The sequence below is a fragment of the Cyprinodon tularosa genome, unplaced genomic scaffold (genome assembly GCF_016077235.1).
Source record: "Cyprinodon tularosa strain WSP-4 unplaced genomic scaffold, ASM1607723v1 ctg338, whole genome shotgun sequence".
In the NCBI taxonomy this organism is placed as follows: domain Eukaryota; kingdom Metazoa; phylum Chordata; class Actinopteri; order Cyprinodontiformes; family Cyprinodontidae; genus Cyprinodon; species Cyprinodon tularosa.
In genome coordinates, this window is record NW_024039050.1 from 1,548,881 (window position 1) to 1,571,043 (window position 22,163).

Below are 22,163 nucleotides of genomic sequence, written 5' to 3' on the forward strand. Positions count from 1 at the left end.
ATCCACTGAATTTGGTTCCAAGTTTGAATACGTTTCTCTTCCCATCCAGGAGGGTTTTTTCAATTGAAAATGTCAGAAATAGCGTTGAGTTCCAGGCTTTATAGAGTGGACCAAAATCAAAGCCTTATTTTGGCTTAGAAAACATGCAAATTGAACAGTCTTCAACCTTGGAAAAAGAAGTCCAGTCGATTGTTTTTGAACTTTTTTGGATTGACTATGACCATGATGACTGAGAATCTTCACCAGCATATTATACATGTTTGTTAAATTTGTAATTTTACTGGATCGTCAGAAATCATTGTTCATTAAATGCACTTTATCATTAATTCTGTGTTAATGTTTAGTCATTTTGGTAACAAAGATCCCCACAAGTCAGTTTATAGGATTATTTTATATAATTGTAAATACAAAATCAGTCACCAACTTTTCTTCTTCATAAAAAAAACATCCATAAAAAACAAACTTCTTTGAGGGTCAGTGACGATTCAAACCACCAGGGGGAGCAGTTTCCCTACAAGCTGTAACCAACTAAACCCTGAATAGTTCAGAAAATATTAATGTTAATACCAGAGACTGTGACCATGATGACTGGGAATCTTCACCAGTAAATTTACAAAATAATGTACAAGTTGATAAAATATTAAGAGATGTGCAAATACTGGTGTTTCAAATAATAAGAATTAACAAATTAGGCATAAAGGGCAATCTTAAAACTACATTTTTTTTGTATAAACGTGCTAAATCAGTAGTTAAAGTATGTAAGAGGTGGTAAAATTACAATAGACTGTACTTAATTGTTACTCAACCTCAGATATAACACGGCAGAATTAATAGATGGAAAAAACATTTAACCAATAATCCTTCAGTACAAAAAAACAAAGAGCTTCTCTCAATGCATATTTGATTAAAACAAGCTGATTTACGTCAAATAAATTTAGTCACAGCGGATGGAGCAGCCAGAAGAGCACTGATACTTAATCATATTTATACTCATTTAAAAGTAAAAAGTATTATGCTGTAAAAAAAAAGTTTTTTTCATAAAATTACTCAAGTAATTTTTCTATTATGAGTTTTTTTCTGTAATAAAACAAAACCAAATCTCTTTGTATGGCCATTGTACTCTATTGTAGTTAAAATGTTTATGCAGTGGAAATATAACACTATTATCAAAACATGTTGATATTCATTCGCTTAAGTAAGAAAAAAAAAGTGGATTTTTCTTTCTAGATTTTTTTAGCATTGTCTGTTGGTGGGGGGGTCCAGGAGTTAATGCTGTTTGGAAAAACTGGAGGATGAACAGAAAAACCAGAAAAAAACATCCACAAAGAAAAAACTGAGCTCAGTTCATTCTCTTCAACAGAAAGGTGTTTTTATTTCATAATAAAAGAGATAAAACATCTAATCTGCAGGTTTGATCTCCGTGGTTTCAGGCCTCCAACCCGTCGCTCTGAAGAGATGTTTCTGTGAAGTCGAGGTTTTCTTACATCTGTTGATCTGCAGAGAAAAACAGGACAGGAGGTCAAACCCTGCTGAGCCTTTGCAAGAGGACCGAGAGGCTGCAGGCATGTTCAGACAGGCGTCTGTATCGCTCTGCTGCCGATCCTGACAGAACCACATGTTCCTGATCAGTTCCTGCAGCAGAGCGCAGCCCCCATCACTGGCTGAGGTCCGTACCCCTGCGCGGATCATCACCACACCCCCTGCTGCCACCAGAACCCTCCCAGTTCTGTCCGTACCTTGGAGAAGCCGAGCTCCAGCAGCAGCCTGTCGGCCACAAACTCGATGTACTGCTTCATCATGTCGCAGTTCATCCCGATCAGCTTGACGGGCAGAGCCTCAGTCAGGAACTCCTGCACAGAAACACGAGTTCTGGTCAAACATGGCGGAACCAGAGAGACCAGCGGCAGGAGGAAGCAGAACAGGCAGACGACAGAAGCTGGACGGGAGGGAGGGAAGGACCCAGGGAAGGAAGAAGGAAGCAGGGATTTAAGGACCCAAGGAAGGGAGGAAAGGACCTAGGGAAGGAAGGAATGACCAAGGGAAGGACCCAGAAAGAAAGAAGGAAGCAGGGATTTAAGGACCCAAGGAAGGGAGGAAAGGACCTAGGGAAGGAAGGAATGACCAAGGGAAGGACCCAGAAAGAAAGAAGGAAGCAGGGATTTAAGGACCCAAGGAAGGAAGCAGGGATTTAAGGACCCAAGGAAGGAAGCAAGGACCAAGGGAAGGAAGGAAGGACCAAGGGAAGGAAGGAAAGACCAAGGGAAGGAAGGAAAGACCGAGGGAGGGAAGGAAGGACCCGAGGAAGGAAGGACCCGAGGAAGGAAGGACCCAAGGAAGGAAGGAAGGACCAAGGGAAGGACGGAAGGACCAAGGGAAGGAAGGAAAGACCAAGGGAAGGAAGGAAAGACCAAGGGAGGGAAGAAAGGAAGGACCCGAGGAAGGAAGGACCCAAGGACCAAGGCAAGGAAGGAAGGACCAAGGGAAGGAAGGAAAGACCAAGGGAAGGAAGGAAAGACCAAGGGAGGGGAGGAAGGAAGGACCCAAGGAAGGAAGGAAAGACCCAAGGAAAGAAAGAAGGAAGCAGGGATTTAAGGACCCAAGGAAGGAAGGAAGGAATGACCAAGGGAAGGACCCAAGTAAAGAAAGAAGAAGCAGGGATTTAAGGACCTAAGTAAAGAAGCAAGCAGGGATTTAAGGACCCAAAGAAGGAAGGAATGACCCAAGGAAGGAGGGAAAGACCAAGGGAGGGAAGGAAAGACCAAGGGAGGGAAGGAAGGAAGGAAGGACCCAAGGAAGGAAGGAAGGACCAAGGGAAGGAAGGAAAGAAAGAAGGAATCAAGGAAGCAAGCAAGAAAGAAAGAAAGAAAGACCCAAGGAACGAATGAATGAAGGAAATAATGAAAGACATAACCCAAGGAAGGAAGGATCCAACCTTTGAAGGATTCCCAGCTGCAGGTCAATGGACAGATCAACCAGGACATCATGGGGTCACCTGCATGGTTCCACATGATGATGATGATGAGGGGCTCTTCTCCTTGTTTCACTGCTTTACATTTTCCACTACAAACACTGAACAGAACACGAAGAGTTTGCATTAAAACAAATTGCTTCAGATCAATGTTTTATGCTCCTGGTTTGATGAAAGTCAAAACATCTTCATCCTCACCCAAATATTATTATAAGGAAGATTGATGTTGATGCAGATTAATTATCAATATTGGCTTCTTGAAAATCATCAAACACATTTTATTCTAAATATCTCACTTTTTTTTCCCTTCATCTGTCTCCTGACAGTCTGCTGGTTCTGCGGAGGGAGATGAGAACGAAAAGCTGCATCTCTACTACTTCCGGTTCACAAAATACTCATAAAATAATAAAAAAAACAGCAATAACAGTTAAAACAGGGAAACCGCGGCTGTAAAATACAGAAAGCTGAGCTAAGCTAGAGATAGAGCGAAGCTAAATTAATTTAAGCTAGAGAGAGAGAGCGCTAAACTAAGCTAAGCTAAGCTATACAGGAGCATCTAGTGATGTCAGCGCTTCCTCCATCCTCCAATCAGAATCTTCGAGCTCCTACTCAGACAGCCAATAGGAGCCCGACTCTCAGCGTCCCTTTAACTCCAAAGAGCCAATGAGGAACGAGAACACAGAGAGCTTTGACTCAGTTAAACTCCGCAGATTATTTTCATTTGTAGACAAGGAAAAAACACATAAAAAAGTAAAGTATTTCAAAAGCAGCACATTTAAAATAATAAGTGGGTGAAATTTAAAAACAACTGAAGCAAAATACAAGGTTAAAAATGATATAACAGGTATAAAAACTTACAGTATTACTGTACTTTATTCTAGCAGTTTATTATTTTTTTTATGTGAACTTTTTTTTTTTTTCAAAGAAAATTTGACCTTTGGGGTCAGTTGTGATGCTGGTCAGGTGACCCCTTGGACCGTCACAAATACCTGTATATAAATGATAACTAATGTAGATGTAATAACAAGTGCAGGATTTAGCAGAGAAGTTTTTTTCTTCTTCCTCATAGCATATAATTAAACTTTTTTTGTAATTAAACTGTCACAAGTATAAAGCAATGAAATTCACCAAGTCCAATGCCCGAACCACTAGGTTAACACTCCCTGTTCTTCTTCGCGAGGGATAATTGTGTTGACTTTCCACAGCACAATGGTACCAGTTAGCCTCGTGAGACCATCCTGATCTCACAAGCTTTCAAAGTTTCACTCACAGATCAGTCTGGAGACTCTCCGTTAAAGAAAATTTGGAGCCGTTCACCAAACAAACGTCCAATCAGCGTTGGCTTTGAGGCGGGTTGAGGTGTGACGCAACGAGAAGCGCGACAGTTCAGTCTACAGAACATGGTGGCTTCAGCCGATGAAACTAGCGTTAGCGTGGCTATCGAGCAAGTTTTATCGGAATTACAGAGTATTTCTTCACTGAAAGAAGAGCAAAACACTGCTCTGGAGGCTTTTCTCACATGAAAATATGTTTTTGCTCTTCTCCCGATTGGTTTCGGCAAGAGTAGCCTGGCTTGTGGTTGTGTTTTCGTCGTCGCTCTGTTGGTACGTCATATGCTTCGTTGATCTGATTGTTTTTTTTTTTGGCCCGTCTATCACCAACATAGGCCAATCAGCTAACCAGTATTTTCGCCCCTTCCCAAAATTACTTCAACGGAAGGTTTCCAGATGGATATGCGGAGCAAATCCATCTGGCAGAGTCAGGTTAGGTACCAGTGCCCTTAAAGGAATAGTACACCCAAAACATGATTAGCCTTCATTTTCTACTCACCCCCATGCTGAACAACACTCTGGAGTACTTTTTTGATATCTCAAATGCATCTGGAGATCTGGGAGGCTTCTTGCTGTCTGCTGACATTCAAATAATGGAGGTCTATGGGGCCCGAGGCAGAAAGGTCCATAAAAGTCCACAAAAAACGTGTCAATATTCCTCCATACTGCTCGTCCAATGTATTCCAAGTGTCCTGAGTGGGTAGCATCCAGAATTTACTCGAAACGAAGTCATTTAGAATGTTTTTAGAGCATGAACAGAAGTGTATAGGATTTCCTAAAAGCGCGTTCACGAGTCTACGGAAACCACGGCAGACCAAACCAGATGAAAGTGCGCATTCAGCGTCTGCTCTGCTGATAATGCAAGCGTAGAAGAAGAAATGTGCTGTTTACCTGTGCAAAGAAAGAAACAACGAAAGAAAAATGTCTGAGGACTTCAGTGTTGAGAAAGAGCATGAGTTCTTTGCCGAGCTGAATGCGCACTTTCATCTGGTTTGGTCTGCAATAACAGCAATAATATTAAAATGATCTTTTTTTTTTTCATACAAAGTTGAAAACTGAGTTTTTTTATATATTTATCCTCATATATCCTCATAGCTCTGTGTTTCTCTTTGATTTAACGGTAGCACTTTGAAGATGCAAAAAAAACGAATGTTTAGTGGTTTGGAATCCACTGTTTAAACTTTCAGTATTTCAAGTCCAGTGAAATTTCATGGAATAGTTACATAATTTTGTAAGCATCAGTCTCAATAACACAAAAAAAGTTTCAATAAAGTGAAATAAGGCAAAGATTCATAAAGTTTCATTCAAAATTTTCACTCTTATAAATGTTTTGCTGCCTATGTTATTGGGAAATTGTCTCTTCTTGGCTTTTTTTCTTCTAAATTACAATGTATGGATATGATATCAATCAGCCTTTACAGCCTCAGATCTTAAGGGCTGTACTGGGTGTAGGAGTGTGTTTATTGGAGTATCGAAACATTTCACCACACTGCAAAAACGACCTAGAAATAAGTAACAAATTCTTAAAATCAAGTTATTTACACTTAATTTTAGTAGGTAAATAAGATTATGTACTAATTAAATAAGTATTTTTACACTTAAAATAAGTTAATTAGATACTATTTGCCTGTAAGAAGACAATGCAATTGCTTTTTTTAATTTTAAATGTTAATTGCTTTGTTCCATTGGCATAGTGTCTCATTCACCTCCTCAATTCAAAGCAAAATGACTTTAGTTCATTTTTTGCAGTGCAGGAACAGATTTCTGACATCATGAATTGATGTTTAACCAGAAAGCAAGGCGCTCTCAACTAAATTTCCTCCCGAAGCTTGAATGCAGGTTAGAATGCAGGTAATTCTTCCACGTCTAATAGGCTAATTATGTTGCTATAGAACGAGTGAGTCCACCAGTGTGCATTCATGTGGTATAGGATTCATCTTCAAACTGTTCCCCCTGAGTAAGGACCAATGAAATGCTTAAACTATCTCTATATGGTGAAGCTTTAAGAACTCCTTGTCCAAATAGAGACTCACACCATTACTTCCCTCCACCCAATCAAGACACAGTAAAGTGAGAGGAGAGCTGTCCTCCTGACAGGTGTAAACATCAGAGCCATCCACCAGATTGGCACACACATAGCCAGTGGCGATGCTGATGTAAAGTTGCTGGTCAATTGTAGTTGGGAAAAAGTATTCAACAATTCACCCCAGTTAATTAAATGGAGACTGATGGATTTGACCACGCCGGCATTTTATTTTGATCTTTGCGAAGAGAGAACATTACATCATACAGCGCTTATTGCTTTTAATCAGTTCTGGTCTGGGCAGCGTTCGTTCCCCCTTACTTATAATAAAGGAAAGTTGTCAGAATGAAAACAAATTGCAGACACTTTGGTTAAACAGTAAAATGTTGTGAATAAACCTTGAGAAAGTATCTGGTTTGTTATGGGAAGAAGGTATGTCTTGTCTAAAAACACCCTCATGCAGGGGAATTGTGTGGTCTTGCAGGTGAAACAGGCTAAGTGACAACTTTTATAGTTTGTAATAGCATAAATTAATATATGAAATAAGAGAAACTCCATTTTCCGACCACACATGGTGACCCATTTCTTATAGCACTACAAAAACCATCAAGAATTAAGAAAAAACTTTCTTAAATTGAATGTATTTACCCTCAATTTTAGCAGATAAATAAGATGATTTGCCAATGGAATGAGTATTTCTACTCCTAAAACAAGATAATTAGATAATATGCACTCGAAATAAGAAAAAGCAATTGTTTTTTTCTTATTTTAAATGTAAATTGTCTTGTTCCATTGGCAAATTATCTCAATTACCTCCTCAAATCAAGAAAAAAATGCACTTAATTAAAGCAAAAATGACTCATTTAGATTTCCATTTTTTGCAGTGAGCACTCTAGGTGCTGTTCATGACCCAATCTAAAGACCACATCAGAAAATGTTTGCAGCAGTAGTCTGTTACCTTGCTGGATATTAAACACCTGGGTCCATTTTAGTGCTTGGAGTACCCAAATTCAATGACTTGGGGGCAGAGTTAAGGCATCTATCAGTCTGCAAGGGTTACAAAGTACATTTTTTACTGCTTTTGGGCCCCAATGAATCACATTCCCAACTAATATCCCGAAATGAAGAAAACTGTGAATTTCTCTCGGAAAGCTACCTCAAGAATGCATCAATAGCTAATCCAGGAGGATAACCAGCACTGCTCTTGTGCTCTGAGAAGGTTGCAAGTAACCGGTAGGATCCCCACTGCCTCCACTGTGGGTTCCTGAGTAAGATCGTTAACCCCCACTCTGCTCCTCGGGCGCCGCAATATGGCAGCTCACTGCTCCCCAAGAGGATGGGTTAAAATGCAGAGAATGTAGGACAATAAGAGGATTTACATTTACACAGCGCTGGTGAAGATTCTCATTCATCCAGGTTATAGTCATTCCAAAAAGAAAGAAAATTGAAAACAATCCACTGTACTTTTTTTTCCAAGTTTGAAGACATTTCGCTTTCCATCGAGGAAGCTTTTTCAATTCAAAATGTCAGGAATAGCGAATAGCGATTATTGAACATAAAGTGTATCTTCTTTTAAGCCTTTTTTATACTGCTATAGACTGACCTATATCTATAACATAAAGTTAAACGCTGTACAGATACACCAGTTCATGTAACTCAGGGTTATTACATTTTACTCCCACTGCAGTACCAACAATCGACCACATCATGTCGCTGTTTCCCACATAATTGCATTTCCGACCAGACTCCGCGATATTTTATTTTTTTAAGTCGCTCACTTTGGCTGCAGCTGAATGTCGGTTAGTAAGGCAAATAGACGGAGACGTAAAGTTTCCCTTACAGGCCTCTGTGGTCTCCCATTGGTCACGCCCCCTCAGCGCGGCCCTCCGATTGGACGCTGGTTGTTACCGGGTGGTGTGAGGAGAGAGCAGGGAAGCTACGGTTGTGTAACTTCATACGTCAGTCCTGCGGTCCTAAACAGGATGCTGTATTTATATAAGACTCTGCAGCCCATAAAGGAGAAATAACTTCAGTTTGTATGCAACATTTTATCCCTTAAAGCCACCAGAACCAGCAAGCTTTATTACTTCAGTTTACTGGAAGGGTTATAGGTTAAAGTATATTTTTCTATTTCTTAATATACCAGATGACACAGTAAACAAATCTACATAAAAAAGGAAAACAAGTATTAAAAATAGGCTGGAAAAAAAGAAAGCACAAATAGACTTAATTGACAATAAATAAATAAAAAACGTTAAAACTACAAAATAGACCTATCATCAATCCAGAAAAGACAAAGAAAAGCACTAATCTGCATCAGTAACCTGGGTTGGCTCCACCATGGATTAGCTGGACTCTACAGCAGCCTGACCTATAGTTTTCTCCGGTTGGTGATGTAGCCTACCATCCTTCAAGGTGACATTTAGGAAACCGGACGATACACGACATCCTTCAAGCCTTTTTTTCAACTTTATACAACTTCCTTCTCGTTGATCATTTGACTGCGGTAATTCTGTTTACATTTAGGATTTCTGATTTTCAGCTTCCCCTGATTGCAACGCTAACTGGGTTTATTTCAGTCTCACTCTGGCTTCTCTGAATGTAAAGAAAGATCACACAAAATCTTTATTTTAAGAATTTTTTTCCCTTGTTATTAAATGGAGCCTAGGCAGAAGTTTAACTGAAGAAACGATTACTATTCACCTCATTCAAGGACCAATCAACATCCATAGTGCATTGTAAAAGGGACTCCAATCCACATCTCATAGAAGGCACAGGCGGTGGCCGCACTATGTCGGACTTCTGTATAGATGACCTTCGTAGCTAAAGCCTCATCAGAGTGTCATTCCTCCTGGACTCTTACCTGTCTCATTTTATGTTGTATATATGTTGTATGTATGTATATATGTCTCATGTTCATGTTGTATATATATAAAACTGTAACTGAAGCATGTAACAAAAGTAATTTCCCTCTGGGATTATTAAAATATTTATTAAAATATTTCCCAGCCCACCGGATTTCTTCATACAACTCAAGCAGACCGTCTCCACTCCACCAGTTTCAGGCTTGGGGGGGAAAACATCCCTGTTATTTACTCCTGTTTATGCACATCAAGCAATTTCTGCCCTAATTTTCCCTGCCAAGGTCTGAGCATCAAAGACTTCAGTAATTGTAACTATAAAACTCTTCTGTCTTTTTTTTTCCATGTGAGTTTTTCAGATTGAAATGTACTTTAAGACAATCTGCTTTTCAGGTTAAAATAATTCCGAGGGTCAGCAGAATATTAGCAATGCTATGGATGCCCATGCTTATTCTATTGGCATGGGCGGTTCTAGACATGGGTCAGCGGGGGCCAGTACTCCTGTAGATCATGTCGTGGCCCCTGTACTGAAGACATAACACTCAAAGAAATTCTAATGATGATATTCGCTGGAACAGACATGGTTACTGATAGGTCCTTTGGATCTATCTTATTTTGTTTCTTTACAAATACATCTTTACTAATTATTTAAAAACAATAAGGTTATAGCTTTATTGGTATTGAGATAGGATCTCTAAATGTTTTTTTCAAAACAAAATACTCTAATTTTTACAGCTGAATTGATCAGTTTTCTTGAGTTCTAATTCAGATTTGATAGAAAATGTTAATTTTTCAACTTAAACTAAGTCAAAAATATGTAAACTCATAAATTCTGAATGTATATTGACCTAATAAGAATTTTAATTAAACCTAATTGGTATATTTGGTCTAGAAGTGTCACTGTCTATTGGACCTATACTTTGATACTCTAATTAAGAACAGGAGTTTCTCACTCCAGCTTCATGCTATTCTATATATCTGTAGCATTTATATGTGGAGTACCACAGGGCTGTGTTTTAGGTCTTTTCATCTTCACACCTGCTTCCATCTTTCATTCTAAGCAGGCCCTGCTTGAAACCTTCTAAGACTCTGTGGTGGCATCAGCCCTCCTCTACGCTGCTGTCTGCTGGGCCCCTGGCAGCGCAGAGTGGGACAGAAAGAGACTGAATTAGCTGGTGAGAAAGGCTACTTCTGTCCAAGGCTGCACTCTGGACTCAGTAGAGGAAGATGCTGTCCAAGCTTACATCCATTTGGCACCTTCTTCTTCTTCTTTGACTATTTGAGCTGATGTAACGAGTAAATTCAATAAATAAAGTCAATCCTTTTTGATAAAGCTTATAGTTAGAGTGGCTCAGGTTATCCTGAGCTATCTCTATAGTTATGCTGCTAAAGGCTTAGACTGCTGGAGGACATAGGGACCCCATTTCATCATTCTGCTTCATTCTATCTCTATTCTCCCACTCTGCAGAATCTGTTAGTTCAATCTCTAACGTTCTGCTCTCTCTGCTTTTTCTCATAGTAGCTTCATCTGGTCTGTTCCTGTTTGGCTGTGACTCCATCCTGGAGAGAAATATCAGCTGTGCTGCTGCCATCAACACCTTTGTTTCTAGATGTTGGAGCTTGGCCTGTTTTCCAGTGTAGTCCTGTTTCTCTGACTGTGACTAACTGGATGTGCTCTCTTCATCCTCTGACATGGGAGCTGGCTCGGAGCTCGTCTGCCTGGCTGTGTGTTTCCTGGACGGGGCCGCCTGTGGAGCTGGTTGACAGTTGCCTTTTGTATCTATGCTTCTTTTTCTACGTCTGCTTCTGTCTCCTTGAACCCCAGTCGGCCTCAGCAGATGGCCGCTCACACTAAGCCTGGTTCAGCTGGAGGTTTCTTCCTGTTCAAAGGGAGTTTTTCCTCTCCACTGTCGCTGCAAGCATGCTTAGTGTGAGGGATTGCTGAAGAGTCAACGAGTCGATGCAATCAACTGGTTTTCGACTGGATGATCTGGTGAACTGTAAAGTGCCTTGAGATGACTGGTGTTTTGAATTGGTTCTATAGAAATAAATTGAATTGAATCAATCAATCCAACATTTTTAGACCGACTTAAAGTAAAATCAGTGTTGGAGGAAACTGAGCAAACACTACTTCCTATGCTGCAACATCATTTATCAATTGTTACCAAATCTAAGAAGAAACCTACGCTCCCTTCTACCCAGTCATAATTTCAATTCTATTCAGTTTATTTCTATAGCTCCAATTCACATCATGTCATCTCAGGTCACTTTCCAGTTCACCAGATCATCCAGTCAGATTGATTCAAAGTTTTCTATCCAAGGAAAACCCGTTGATGGCATCGCCTCATTGACTCTTCAGCAATCCCTCATACTAAGCATGCTTGTAGCGACAGTGGAGAGGAAAAACTCCCTTTGAACAGGAAGAAACCTCCAGCTTATCGATGGAAAGCCCAAAGATGGATCTCTTTGATATTTGCGTTGCTTAGTCATGTTCTCTCTTTACTTTAGTTTCCTTTCTTCCGTTGAAGCCATTGCTGCAACTTTCCCATCTAAAACAAAACAACCAAGAGATTCTCTGTAAAGTTTTATTATAAAAGCTATATTGTTCACTGTTATCAACAAACAAATGTATGGAAATGGGATTACTCTGATATAAACCGTTATTGTTAAGAATAACATTCAATAACATTAGGTATTCTTACTGGCTACACTATGGGCCAAATCAAGAAAATAAAAAATAAAAATAACAGACTTTTTATCTCAACAAAGAATGTTAAATAATCATAATAATAATAATAATAATGAATAGAACAAATATAGGTAGTATCACAGTGATGAATACTGTCCACAGACATTAAAAAAAGAAATATCAATAAATGGAGACTGGAATACATGTAACATTCATATAGATATCAGTATATTTACATTATGTACAAAAAACAAACAGAAGTCGGCTAGTAACAGAAGCACGATACAGAAGCTTTGGCAAACAATAAATCGTGTGCATACGTTTTGCTAAATGTGACATATACACATGAAGTAAACATCATACATGGAGAGAGTATAAAAAGGTAAGATTTTTAGCTTTAAAAATCCAGTGCAAAGTCAGGTTTTTGTGGGTTTCTGTGTGTGGATGAGTAGCAGCCTTCATGTCCTCCTCCTTCCGTTTGCAGCGAGTTTCGTGGTTGTGGGAGCAGAATGTCCTGAGTAGAGCGGAAAAGCTGTGTGTCCGGGTTATGGCAGCGCTCGGATCTTATACAGATGTTTGAAAATGTCTGGAGTGACTGTGGTGCGTAGGTGAAGCGCTACTTCGGTCTGACTAAGAGGTTGTAGCGCTTCCTCCATGACGGGGGACGGACGTCTTTACAGGAAGTTCTTGATCTCGGTTCGACGCAGTTTTTCGGACCTTGTTCTGATGTCTGTAAACGTAGCCGGGGGCCTTAGGACGATCCTGGTGGAGCTGATCCTAACCCTTCGGGAGTCCTGAGTTGGCCCTATGGTCTCCGCTAGTCTTTTCAGTTGGCGGCCGGGACTAGCACGCCAACAGGAAGTGCGGGGGCTTTGTTTTGGCTCTTGGGCGCGGCTCCTTTGATGAGGTCTCTTGTTTCGGCGGGCCACGCCGACGCCCTTTTGGTCGACATGTGCCGCCGGGCGTGTTTGGTCAAGTGGTCGCTGCGCATGAAGCGCCGCTCGCAAACGGTGCAGACGAACTTCTTCTCCCCCGTGTGCGTCCGGCGGTGGCGGGACAGCTCATCGGAGCGGGCGAACCTCTTGTCGCAGCCCTCCCAGTGACAGCTGAATGGCTTCTCCCCTGCAGGGAGAAAAAAACAAGTTGGTTAGAGAGCCACCCGAACCACAGAGCGAGCGCCTCCGTTTTCCTGTTCGCCGTCCGACGCGTACCTGTGTGGGTACGCAGGTGAGCCTTCAAGTGTGAACTCTTAAAGTACGTTTTCTTGCAGCCCGGGAAGGTGCACACGTAGTTCCGCCGGCGGGAGAAGTCTGCCTGCGATGCGCCATTGGTCGTTCCCGACGGCATATAAACGGGGGCGGGCGCCAGGGGGAGGAGCTTGGTGTTGCCAAGGGTCATTACAGTCTGAGGACCCTGCGTCGTCTGGGACATGTGTCCCTGGGGGACCACAAACATGACGGCCCCCTGCGGGACGGTGGAGCCCACCAGCAGTGGTTGGGTGAAAGTAGGCGGAGGAGACTGGGGGAGGATGGGCTTGGGTCCGCACTGAGTCTGCACCTGAACCGGAGCCTGGACGAAGGCGGAAATCATTCCCGTCTGGCTGCTGACCGGGAACACCTGACAAAGAACCGGAGAAGATGGAATGGCGGAGGAAGACAGCGGAGCGGAATGCACCGGAGACGACCAAGGAGGTCCGCTCTTCTCCGCGGGAGGCAACTCTGGGGTTTCCGGTTGAGCTGGCGTGGAGGTTTCTGTCTCGAGGGAGGCGGGCGGCGGCGCGGGAACGCCGAGACTGTCGGCTGTGTGGCGAATGACGCTGGTGGCCATCGCCTTGCTGGGCGGAGCCAACTCCACATGAGGTGGAAGGGTGGAGATCTCTGGGGAGATGGGGGAGGAGCAGGGCTGTGGGGGGCAGGCAGGGCGAGGTAAGAGCTGTCTGGAGGCGGGGCTAAGTGCAGAGGTGGTGCTGAGGACAGTCGTGGTGGACGCTTCGGCGAAGCTCGGACTGTGAGGCGGAGTCATGCACTGGGAAAGAATAACTTTATTAGTCACATTTCAAAGAGCCGCTAACAGATGTCCAACATGTCGTTTTCTCACCAGGGACGACAGAGCGATCAGATCTTTGGGAGGGTCCCCTCCCTCCGGGTGGAGCTGGATGGAGTCGCAGGAGTCTGAGGTGGGCGTCAGCGGGCGGGGCTTAGGAGGCCTCTGACACCAGAAGCTCATGCTGACCAGCGCCTCGGCGGCCTCGAGGTCGTGGTACTCGATGCACGGCCTCTGCTCCATGGCCGCCAGCGCCGACGCGTCTCTATTCACAAGATCGACCTGAAGAAGATCAGGAGGTCAGTTTGATCCGGTCGCCACTCGCATTCAATGAGGTCACCGTGTTCAAATGTTAGTTCCCATCAGTTAGAGCAGAGAACAGAACGTTCTGGACTCTCTAACAAAGAAAAAATGTTAAGGTCCATAACAAACACCCATATACGTATATTTATACTAGTTTTTTCATATTTATTATGAATCATGAAAGAAGTTGAAGGTTGCAATGCTTATTTCATCGTAATGCAGCGACCCCTAGTGTCGGATGAGAGTATTTCTATATAGCTGGCAGAGAGACGGACAAAAAACTTTCATAGAAAGGGATCTAAACCTTAAATAAAGGATGAAATATTTGAATTCAAGGGTTTTCTTTTGTACTGATGCCCCAAAATCCCTCTGTAGATTTTCTATTTTCCAAAATCTTTAATTTTCTATGAAAGAAATAAATGATGCAAGAGAAAATTTGTCATGGTTCTGATCGGGGTTGGAGACAAAGAAAAGATAAAAAAGCTTTGGGCTGATAACGTGTCGGGAGAGAAAAAAACAAACATCAGCAGCAGGAGAGGCAGAAAGGAGACGGTCCGTCCCTCATGACCTGAACGCACCCTCCGACTGCAGGGAGGCTGTTTTCCAGCCTGCTTTCTTCTTCCTCTGGGAGCGCGGGCGCACGCCGCCCATCTAATTACCAATGATATCATAGTTTCCCCACTTTGCTCCAGAGCCTGAACCACAACATCACAGTAAAAAAAAAAAAAAGCAGAACCAGGAGGTTTTCGAGAAATTAAAACATACAAATAATGAGGAAATAAACGGAGGTAGCTGTGGTAGGGTGGGAGGTTACTTAAGGACAAAAGGCTGCAGAGTATTTGGCCGACTTGGACCTTGTGCAGCGAAATCTCAGCTGCACAGGCAGGAAGGGTGGAGAGAGAGAGAGAGAGAAAGAGAGACACCCCCCCCCCCTCTGCTGTGTTTCACAAAAGCTGAAGGGGACCCTCCCTGCACCCAGAATAGATGACGGAAGCTGTTACGCCCCCTAAAAGCAGACCACGCCCCCTTCTACTTCAACATGCACCGACTCCCCCAGAGAGAGAGAGAGAGAAACACAGATAACAACAGGAAGTCAGACAAAACAAAGTCGATCTGCAACAAGCACGCCAGCGCTCCCATTTCCCAGCATCCCACGAACGCACCGCCTGACTATAAACAAAACAGATTCATTCAGACATTAAAAGTTCTTTTTTAGAAACTGACCGACTGAATCGATCCATCAGGACCGCGGAGCAGCTCCTGATCGCCACCTTAAGCCCTTTTTTAGTTTGTTTTTCACTTCCTGTTCGGATCAAAGACTTCTGTCTTTGTTTCCAGGGGGAGTTTGCATCAATCATCACAGCTCAGACCAACATGGAGACAAGAAGGTTTTAAACAATTTTCAGCATCAAGTGACAAATTCATCATAAAAAAGACTTGCAACAAACATTATATTGATTTTAAAAACAACTAAGCAATAAAATATACATAACAAATATTTTTAATCAAGCTTAAATATATCTTTTAAAGCTATGTCAGTATTCGAATAAATCATTATGTGATTAAAAAAACTAGTCTGGCCTAGGTGGACGTTCTTATTTCAACTGAAAAACAAAGAGGACATCATGTGAAATTTGATTTTTTTAGGATATTTTTTTTTGAGAAAAATCAACGGATCGATATTTCCTGTTCAGAAACAAAGGAAACCAGTGAAACCATCAAACACCTGCAAACTTTCTGGGATGAATGGATGGATTGCAGAGATTCAACTGTTGTTAGAACGCGCGCGCACACACGGGCAGGCACGTGTGGTCCTGCATCCGCACATAAACACACGTGCGCGCGCAAAAACCGAGGGGTTCATCGGGTTCACTGTGACCTCAGATAAACCGGCTGACAGAGCCGCAGCGGAACCGGATCGGAGCCGGTACAGAACCCGCAGCGGCTCGGCTCGGTCCCGGATGATGATCGGACAACTTTAATCCCATCAAAACAAAAGATTACGGACCGAAACCGGAGCGGGGCGGACCGGGCCGAGCTGCAGGTAGCCGGGACTCACCTGACAGCGGCTGTCCGCCGCGGAGCTCCGCATGAGGAGCGAAGAGGAGCAGAGGAGGGAGCAGGAGTTCGGACCGCTGGGGTTCTGCCTTCAGACCGAGCTTCAGTTCAGCTGTGAGCAAAAAAAAAAAAAAAAAAAAACAACACAGAAACGAAATTCAGAGCAAGTCTGGCGGGTGGTAACACGCAGCCAATCACAGCTAAAGGTGTAGCGGGCGGGGACCAATCAGCAGTGAGGAGGTGCGGGATATATACGTGACTGTACGCTGATTGGACAGGGGCGGGGTGCGTGGCCGGCGGGGGGCGTGGCCTTGGAGTCAGCGGTGTCAGAGTAAACCCGGTGAACCCGGCAGCGCGTGCGAAGTGGGGGAAAGGTTGGGGGAAGCGGGGGAGGGAGAGGGGAGGGGGCAGACGCGAGGCAGGCGAGCCCGCGTAAAACCCGCGCGGGAGCGCGCGCGGCAGACTGCAATGAGACACAATGAGCGCAATAAAAACAGGAAATATTCTAAAAATACAAATGAGAAAATGATGAAAACAGCTCCGACTGGGTTCCAAACACAAAGACTCTCGGTTCTAGTTGGTCTTTATGAGTAATTACTCCGTTATAAAGGCTGAAACACGCTGAACCTGAACAATAACAAAGGATCAGCTCATAAAAACACTTTGATCTTTGAGCTCAATAAAGAATTAAAATATATGTTTTAGCAAAGAGTCTTTTTTTTGTTGCTTCAGATGAGTTTGAGTCAATTGATAAATGATGGCTAGAGACACTGCAAATATTTAGCCTTGTTATTCTAACTTTTCTGTATCATTTAAATTATTCAGATCAGCAAAAACATTACAATGTTTCAGTAAAATAACCATTTAATAATAAAAAAATTTAATTACCCCTAAAGATGACACTAAATAGCATCAGCTCTTTGAATTTAGACTGGTTTGCAGATTTTTTTAAAACAACATGTTTAGGGTTACATAGCAGCACATCAATTGGATTAAGTTTCATACTTTGACTAGGCCAATATGAAAGCAGCTTTTTAACCATTCAGAGATAAACCTGCTGATCTTAAGCAGGGGCGGATTTAGATGGGGGGCGAGGGGCCAATAATTGGCCACCCCTACCAATTTATCCCTCTAATATAGACAGAGGCAGCAGTAATACTCTTAAGTGGAATATTCAAAACTTTAAAAAAAATCATATATTAACAATTACTTGCAGAGGCGTAGCCAGAAAATTTTAATAAGGGTGGCCAGGCAATAACCAATGTACACTGAGGGGTAGCCAAAAGTGGATAGGTGCCAAAACCTCAGGGTCAATCTACACTGTTCCAAAAGGAAAATTAACAATCACAACATCCATATTTTCTAAATAAAGACAAACTATACTTTTCTACAGCCTTTTCTAAGAAATAGAAGCATATATTTAAAAATCCATGCTGTCTAAATTAAAGGTGTAGTGGACAAAATTCTTTTAGTTTTGAGTTCTGGGGCGAACATCTTATTTATTGTCATTACTAACCTAATTTTATTAAGAATCATTCAGCGTAAAATTAATATTTACATGTACTAATATCTACAATAAATTGATTACTTATTATTAAAGTAGTTATTTATCTCTGATTTCAGTGAAGATTCCTAGATGACTTGCAGAGACATCATTTTCTCTTTACCCCATAAAAGACTAAATCTAGTTCTGAAAAGAGCATTAATTCTGTATTTATCTTTAATGTAAGCATATTGATGTGCATAATTAACCACGGGGTTTTTGTTGTTAGGTAATATATTTACATATAGAAAATTTAAATGTTAAATAATTTAGAGCATTCCACTTTAGAGTCTTACGGTTGCTTAAAATGATAGGGGTGGCCACAGGGGTGGCCAATGATTAGGTAAGGGTGGCCATGGCCACCCCTGGCCCCCCATCTAGCTCCGCCCCTGATTACTTGACAACAAAAACACTGTGATTTATAACGAACATCTATATACTAACATTACAGATGATAAGTACAGAATTCCTGCTCTTTTCAGAATTAGATTTTGTGTTTTATGGGGTAAAGATAAAATGCAAGTCATATAGGAGCCTTCAGTTAAATCATAGATAAATAAATATTTTAATGAAAACATATTAAATAATTAGTTTATTGATTGACTGACTCTATTGATGTCACGGTGGAGAAATTTACTTTATGTAGACATTAGTACTTGTAAATATCTATTTTATTCCGAATGATTATTAGACAATGGAAAAGAACTCACACCAGAAAGAATTTTATCCACTCAAATTTTAATTTTGACAGCAAGGATGTTTAAATATATGCGTCTACTTGTTATCAAAGGCTGTAGGAAAGTATAGTTTGTTATTATTTAGATATGGATGTTTTGCTCGTTAAAACCCCTCAGTGTACATTAGTTATTGGCTGGCTACACCTGTGATCTTATCTATTATCAATTACAGCTATTTTAATATTATTAATTATAACATTATATAACCAGAATGGGCCAGATGAGATTTAAAATGTTGTGTTTAAGGTGAAGTATACAAAAACAGCATCAAAAAAACATTGCACATACAATTTTATCAGTAATTATTAATCACCAGAAGATAAATTCAAATGTGAATAAAGGAAAACATTCCAATAATATATTCAACATTTTAGACACAAAACTGTTCAGTTAGAAGATTTGCATCCAGATTTTTGACTATTTTAAACATTAAGCATTTATTTACACATTCAGAAAAGCAAATTTCTTCAGTTGCAGAGGCGGAGCTAGAAGGGGGGAAATAGAATCAGAATCAGAATCGGGTTTATTGCCATTGTTAGTGAAGAGGTTCACAACTAGGAAATTTCTGTGGTACAGTCGTGCAACATGAAACATATATGAAATAGTAAATAAAATTATAAAAATCTCTAAAAACACTAGGGTATAAGGCATGCAAAAAATATACTAATATATACACTTAAGATAAAAATATGGATAAATATAAAAAGTAAAATGTACAAGATAGTGCAAATAGAGCAGTGTGCAATACAGCAGTGTGAATGGCATGGGCAGGTTATGGAGTCTGACATATAGTGTTCATGAGTCTTATGGCAGAGGGGAAGAAGCTGTTTTTATGGCGGGAGGTTCTGGTCCGTATGGACCGTAGCCTCCTCCCTGAGGGGAGAGGTTCAAACAGTCTGTGTCCAGGGTGAGAAGGGTCGGCTGTGATGCGACCTGCACGTCTCCTGGTCCTGGAGACATACAGGTCCTGGAGTGATGGCAGCTTACAGCCGATCACCTTCTCAGCGGAGCGCACAATGCGCTGCAGTTGGTATCTGTCCCTGGCGGTGGCGCCAGTGTACCACACGGTGATGGAGGATGTGAGGATGGACTCAATGATGGAGGTGTAAAACTGCACCAACATCCGGGTTGGCAGCTTAAGTTTCCTCAGCTGCCGCAGAAAGAACATCCTCTGCTGGGCCTTCTTGACGAGGGAGCTGATGGTCGGCTCCCACTTGAGGTCCTGGGTGATGGTGGTGCCCAGGAAGCGGAAGGACTCCACGTTGGAGATGGGGGTGGGGCTGTCTGTGAGGGCAAGGGGGGACGGTGGGGCTGTGACCTTTCTAAAGTCCACAATCATCTCCACTGTCTTTTGGGTGTTCAGATCCAGGTTGTTGCTGCTGCACCAGGACACCAGCCGGTCCACCTCCCTCCTGTAGGCAGACTCATCACCGTCGGAGATGAGCCCGATGAGGGTGGTGTCGTCCGCAAACTTGATCAGTTTCACGGACTGATGGCTAGAGGTGCAGCAGTTGGTGTACAGGGAGAAAAGCCAGGGGGAAAGGACACAGCCCTGGGGGGATCCGATGTTGATGGTCCGTGTGTCAGAGACAGTTGTTCCCAGCCTCACGTGCTGTCTCCGGTCCGTCAGGAAGTCAGTAATCCACCTGCAGAGGGAGCTGGGCACGTTGAGCTGGTACAGCTTGTCCTGGAGCAGACCCGGGAGGATGGAGTTGAAGGCAGAGCTGAAGTCCACGAACAGGATCCTGGCGTAGGTTCCTGGGGAGTCCAGATGCTGCAGGATGAAGTGGAGGGCCAGGTTGACTGCGTCGTCTACGGACCTGTTGGCTCTGTAGGCGAACTGCAGCGGGTCCAGGAGGGGGGCGGTGATGGATTTTAGGTGTTGCAGAACCAATCGCTCAAAGGACTTCATGACCACAGACGTCAGCGCCACCGGCCTGTAGTCATTTAGTCCTGTGATCCTTGGTTTCTTCGGGACAGGAACAATGGTGGAGGATTTGAAGCAGCCCGGCACATGGCATGACTCCAAGGAGATGTTAAAAATGTCCGTGAAGACAGGAGACAGTTCGCTGGCACAGTGTTTCAGGGTGGAGGGAGAAACGCCGTCAGGGCCAGCAGCTTTACGGGTGTTCAGCTTCAGAAACTGTCTGTGCACGTCCTGCTCCAGGATGCAGAGGGCAGGGGGGGACAAGGGGTGGATTGAGGGGGCCTTTGATGGAGTGGCCTCAGTTGTGTTGGGGGAGGAGGGGGTGGCTGGAGAGACCAGAGAGGTGCTAACGGCTCTGGGACAGTCGAAACGGCAGTAGTGTGTATTCAGTCTTTCACACAGTGCCCGGTCATTCAGAGCTCGGGGGGCTTTGGGCTTGTAGTTGGTAATAGCCCTGAGGCCCCTCCACACTGTGGCAGAGTCGTTGGCAGAGAACTGCTGCTGGAGGCGATTTGCATACACAGATTTAGCCTTCCTCATCTCCCTGCTAAACCTGTATTTCACCTCTTTGTAGCTGTCTCTGTCCCCGCTCTTGCGTGCTGCCTCCTTCTCTCGTCGAATCTGGCCGAGCTTAGGTGTGAACCAGGGCTTGTCGTTTGCATAACGCACCCTGGTGCGCGTTGGTAGGATGCGCTCCTCATTGTACTGTATGTAAGAGGTCACAATGTCAGTGTACTCGTCCAGATTATCTGTAGCAGCCCTGAACACCTCCCAGTCTGTGGTTTCCAGACACGTGCGGAGCTCCTCCACAGCCTCACTGGTCCAGATCTTAGTTGTGCTAACTACAGGCTTAGCTAGCTTCAGTTTTTGTCTATATGTGGGTATGAGATGGACCATCACGTGATCTGATAGTCCGAGGGCGGCACGGGGGACGGCGCGATAGGCGTTGTTTGCTGTTGTGTAACAGTGATCCAAAGTGTTCTGCTCTCTGGTGGGGCATTTAATAAACTGTCTGTATTTGGGTAGCTCCTGACTCAGATTTACTTTGTTAAAGTCACCAAGCACAATAACAAGAGAGTCAGGAAAAGTCCGCTCCACATGTAAGACATGGTCCGACAGCGCGCGCTGAGCCTCACGTGCGTCAGCGGCGGGTGGGATGTATACAGCCGCCAGGATGAATGAAACAAACTCACGGGGAGAATAAAATGGTTTACAGTTAATGAAGAGATATTCCAGAGAAGGAGAGCAGTGTTGTGAGATCACCGTCACATCGGTGCTCCAGCTGTTGTTGATGTAGAAGCAGACTCCGCCGCCTTTTGTAGGGGACTGGACCCCTAGAAATCTGATTCTCCTCCACGTTGCCGTCCAAATGATTGACACGTGGAAGAACCAGTCACTCCTGTACAGCAGTTGATGCTATGATCAGGTGGAAAAAGTACAAATTTAATAAATTGTTACTTAAATAAAGAATAGTTACCAAGTAAAAAAAAATAAAATATTTACTAATAAAAATGTAACTTTAAGTAAAACCCCGGTAGTCCTTTACATTTAGCAAAGGATGAAGTAATGCCCTTTAAAATAATCAACTTTATAACAGAAAATGCGGCAGAACTTATACAGTATTAATATACAACACAAGATTTTGTATAATTTTCTTCACATTTTCTCTAAAGTGCAAAC

The 22,163-nt window shown here is 42.8% G+C and overlaps 1 protein-coding gene and 1 long non-coding RNA gene across 4 annotated transcripts; both read right to left on the reverse strand.

Annotated features, from left to right (window-relative positions):
* Positions 1 to 1,397: 1,397 nt before the first annotated feature.
* Positions 1,398 to 3,543, reverse strand: LOC119789431. 2 transcript variants are annotated; one of them, XR_005281586.1, is made up of 4 exons: positions 3,167 to 3,543; positions 2,933 to 3,069; positions 1,737 to 1,850; positions 1,398 to 1,494 (listed from the first exon to the last, which is right to left on the reverse strand). It is a non-coding gene; the product is annotated as an uncharacterized LOC119789431 (long non-coding RNA). The 2 variants fall into 2 exon arrangements; XR_005281587.1 differs by having other exon boundaries at positions 3,265 to 3,542.
* Positions 3,544 to 11,754: 8,211 nt separating this feature from the next.
* On the reverse strand, positions 11,755 to 16,403 carry klf11a (Kruppel-like factor 11a). Of its 2 annotated transcripts, none has more exons than XM_038294304.1 (4): positions 16,278 to 16,403; positions 13,970 to 14,197; positions 13,084 to 13,897; positions 11,755 to 12,994 (listed from the first exon to the last, which is right to left on the reverse strand). In XM_038294304.1, the coding sequence occupies exons 1-4, from the start codon at positions 16,308 to 16,310 to the stop codon at positions 12,699 to 12,701; spliced, it is 1,371 nt and encodes a 456-aa protein (XP_038150232.1). In that variant the 5' UTR covers positions 16,311 to 16,403; the 3' UTR covers positions 11,755 to 12,698. The 2 variants fall into 2 exon arrangements, with proteins under 2 accessions (XP_038150232.1, XP_038150233.1); XM_038294305.1 differs by lacking the exon at positions 16,278 to 16,403 and adding an exon at positions 15,443 to 15,588.
* Between the last annotated feature and the right edge of the window lie 5,760 nt (positions 16,404 to 22,163).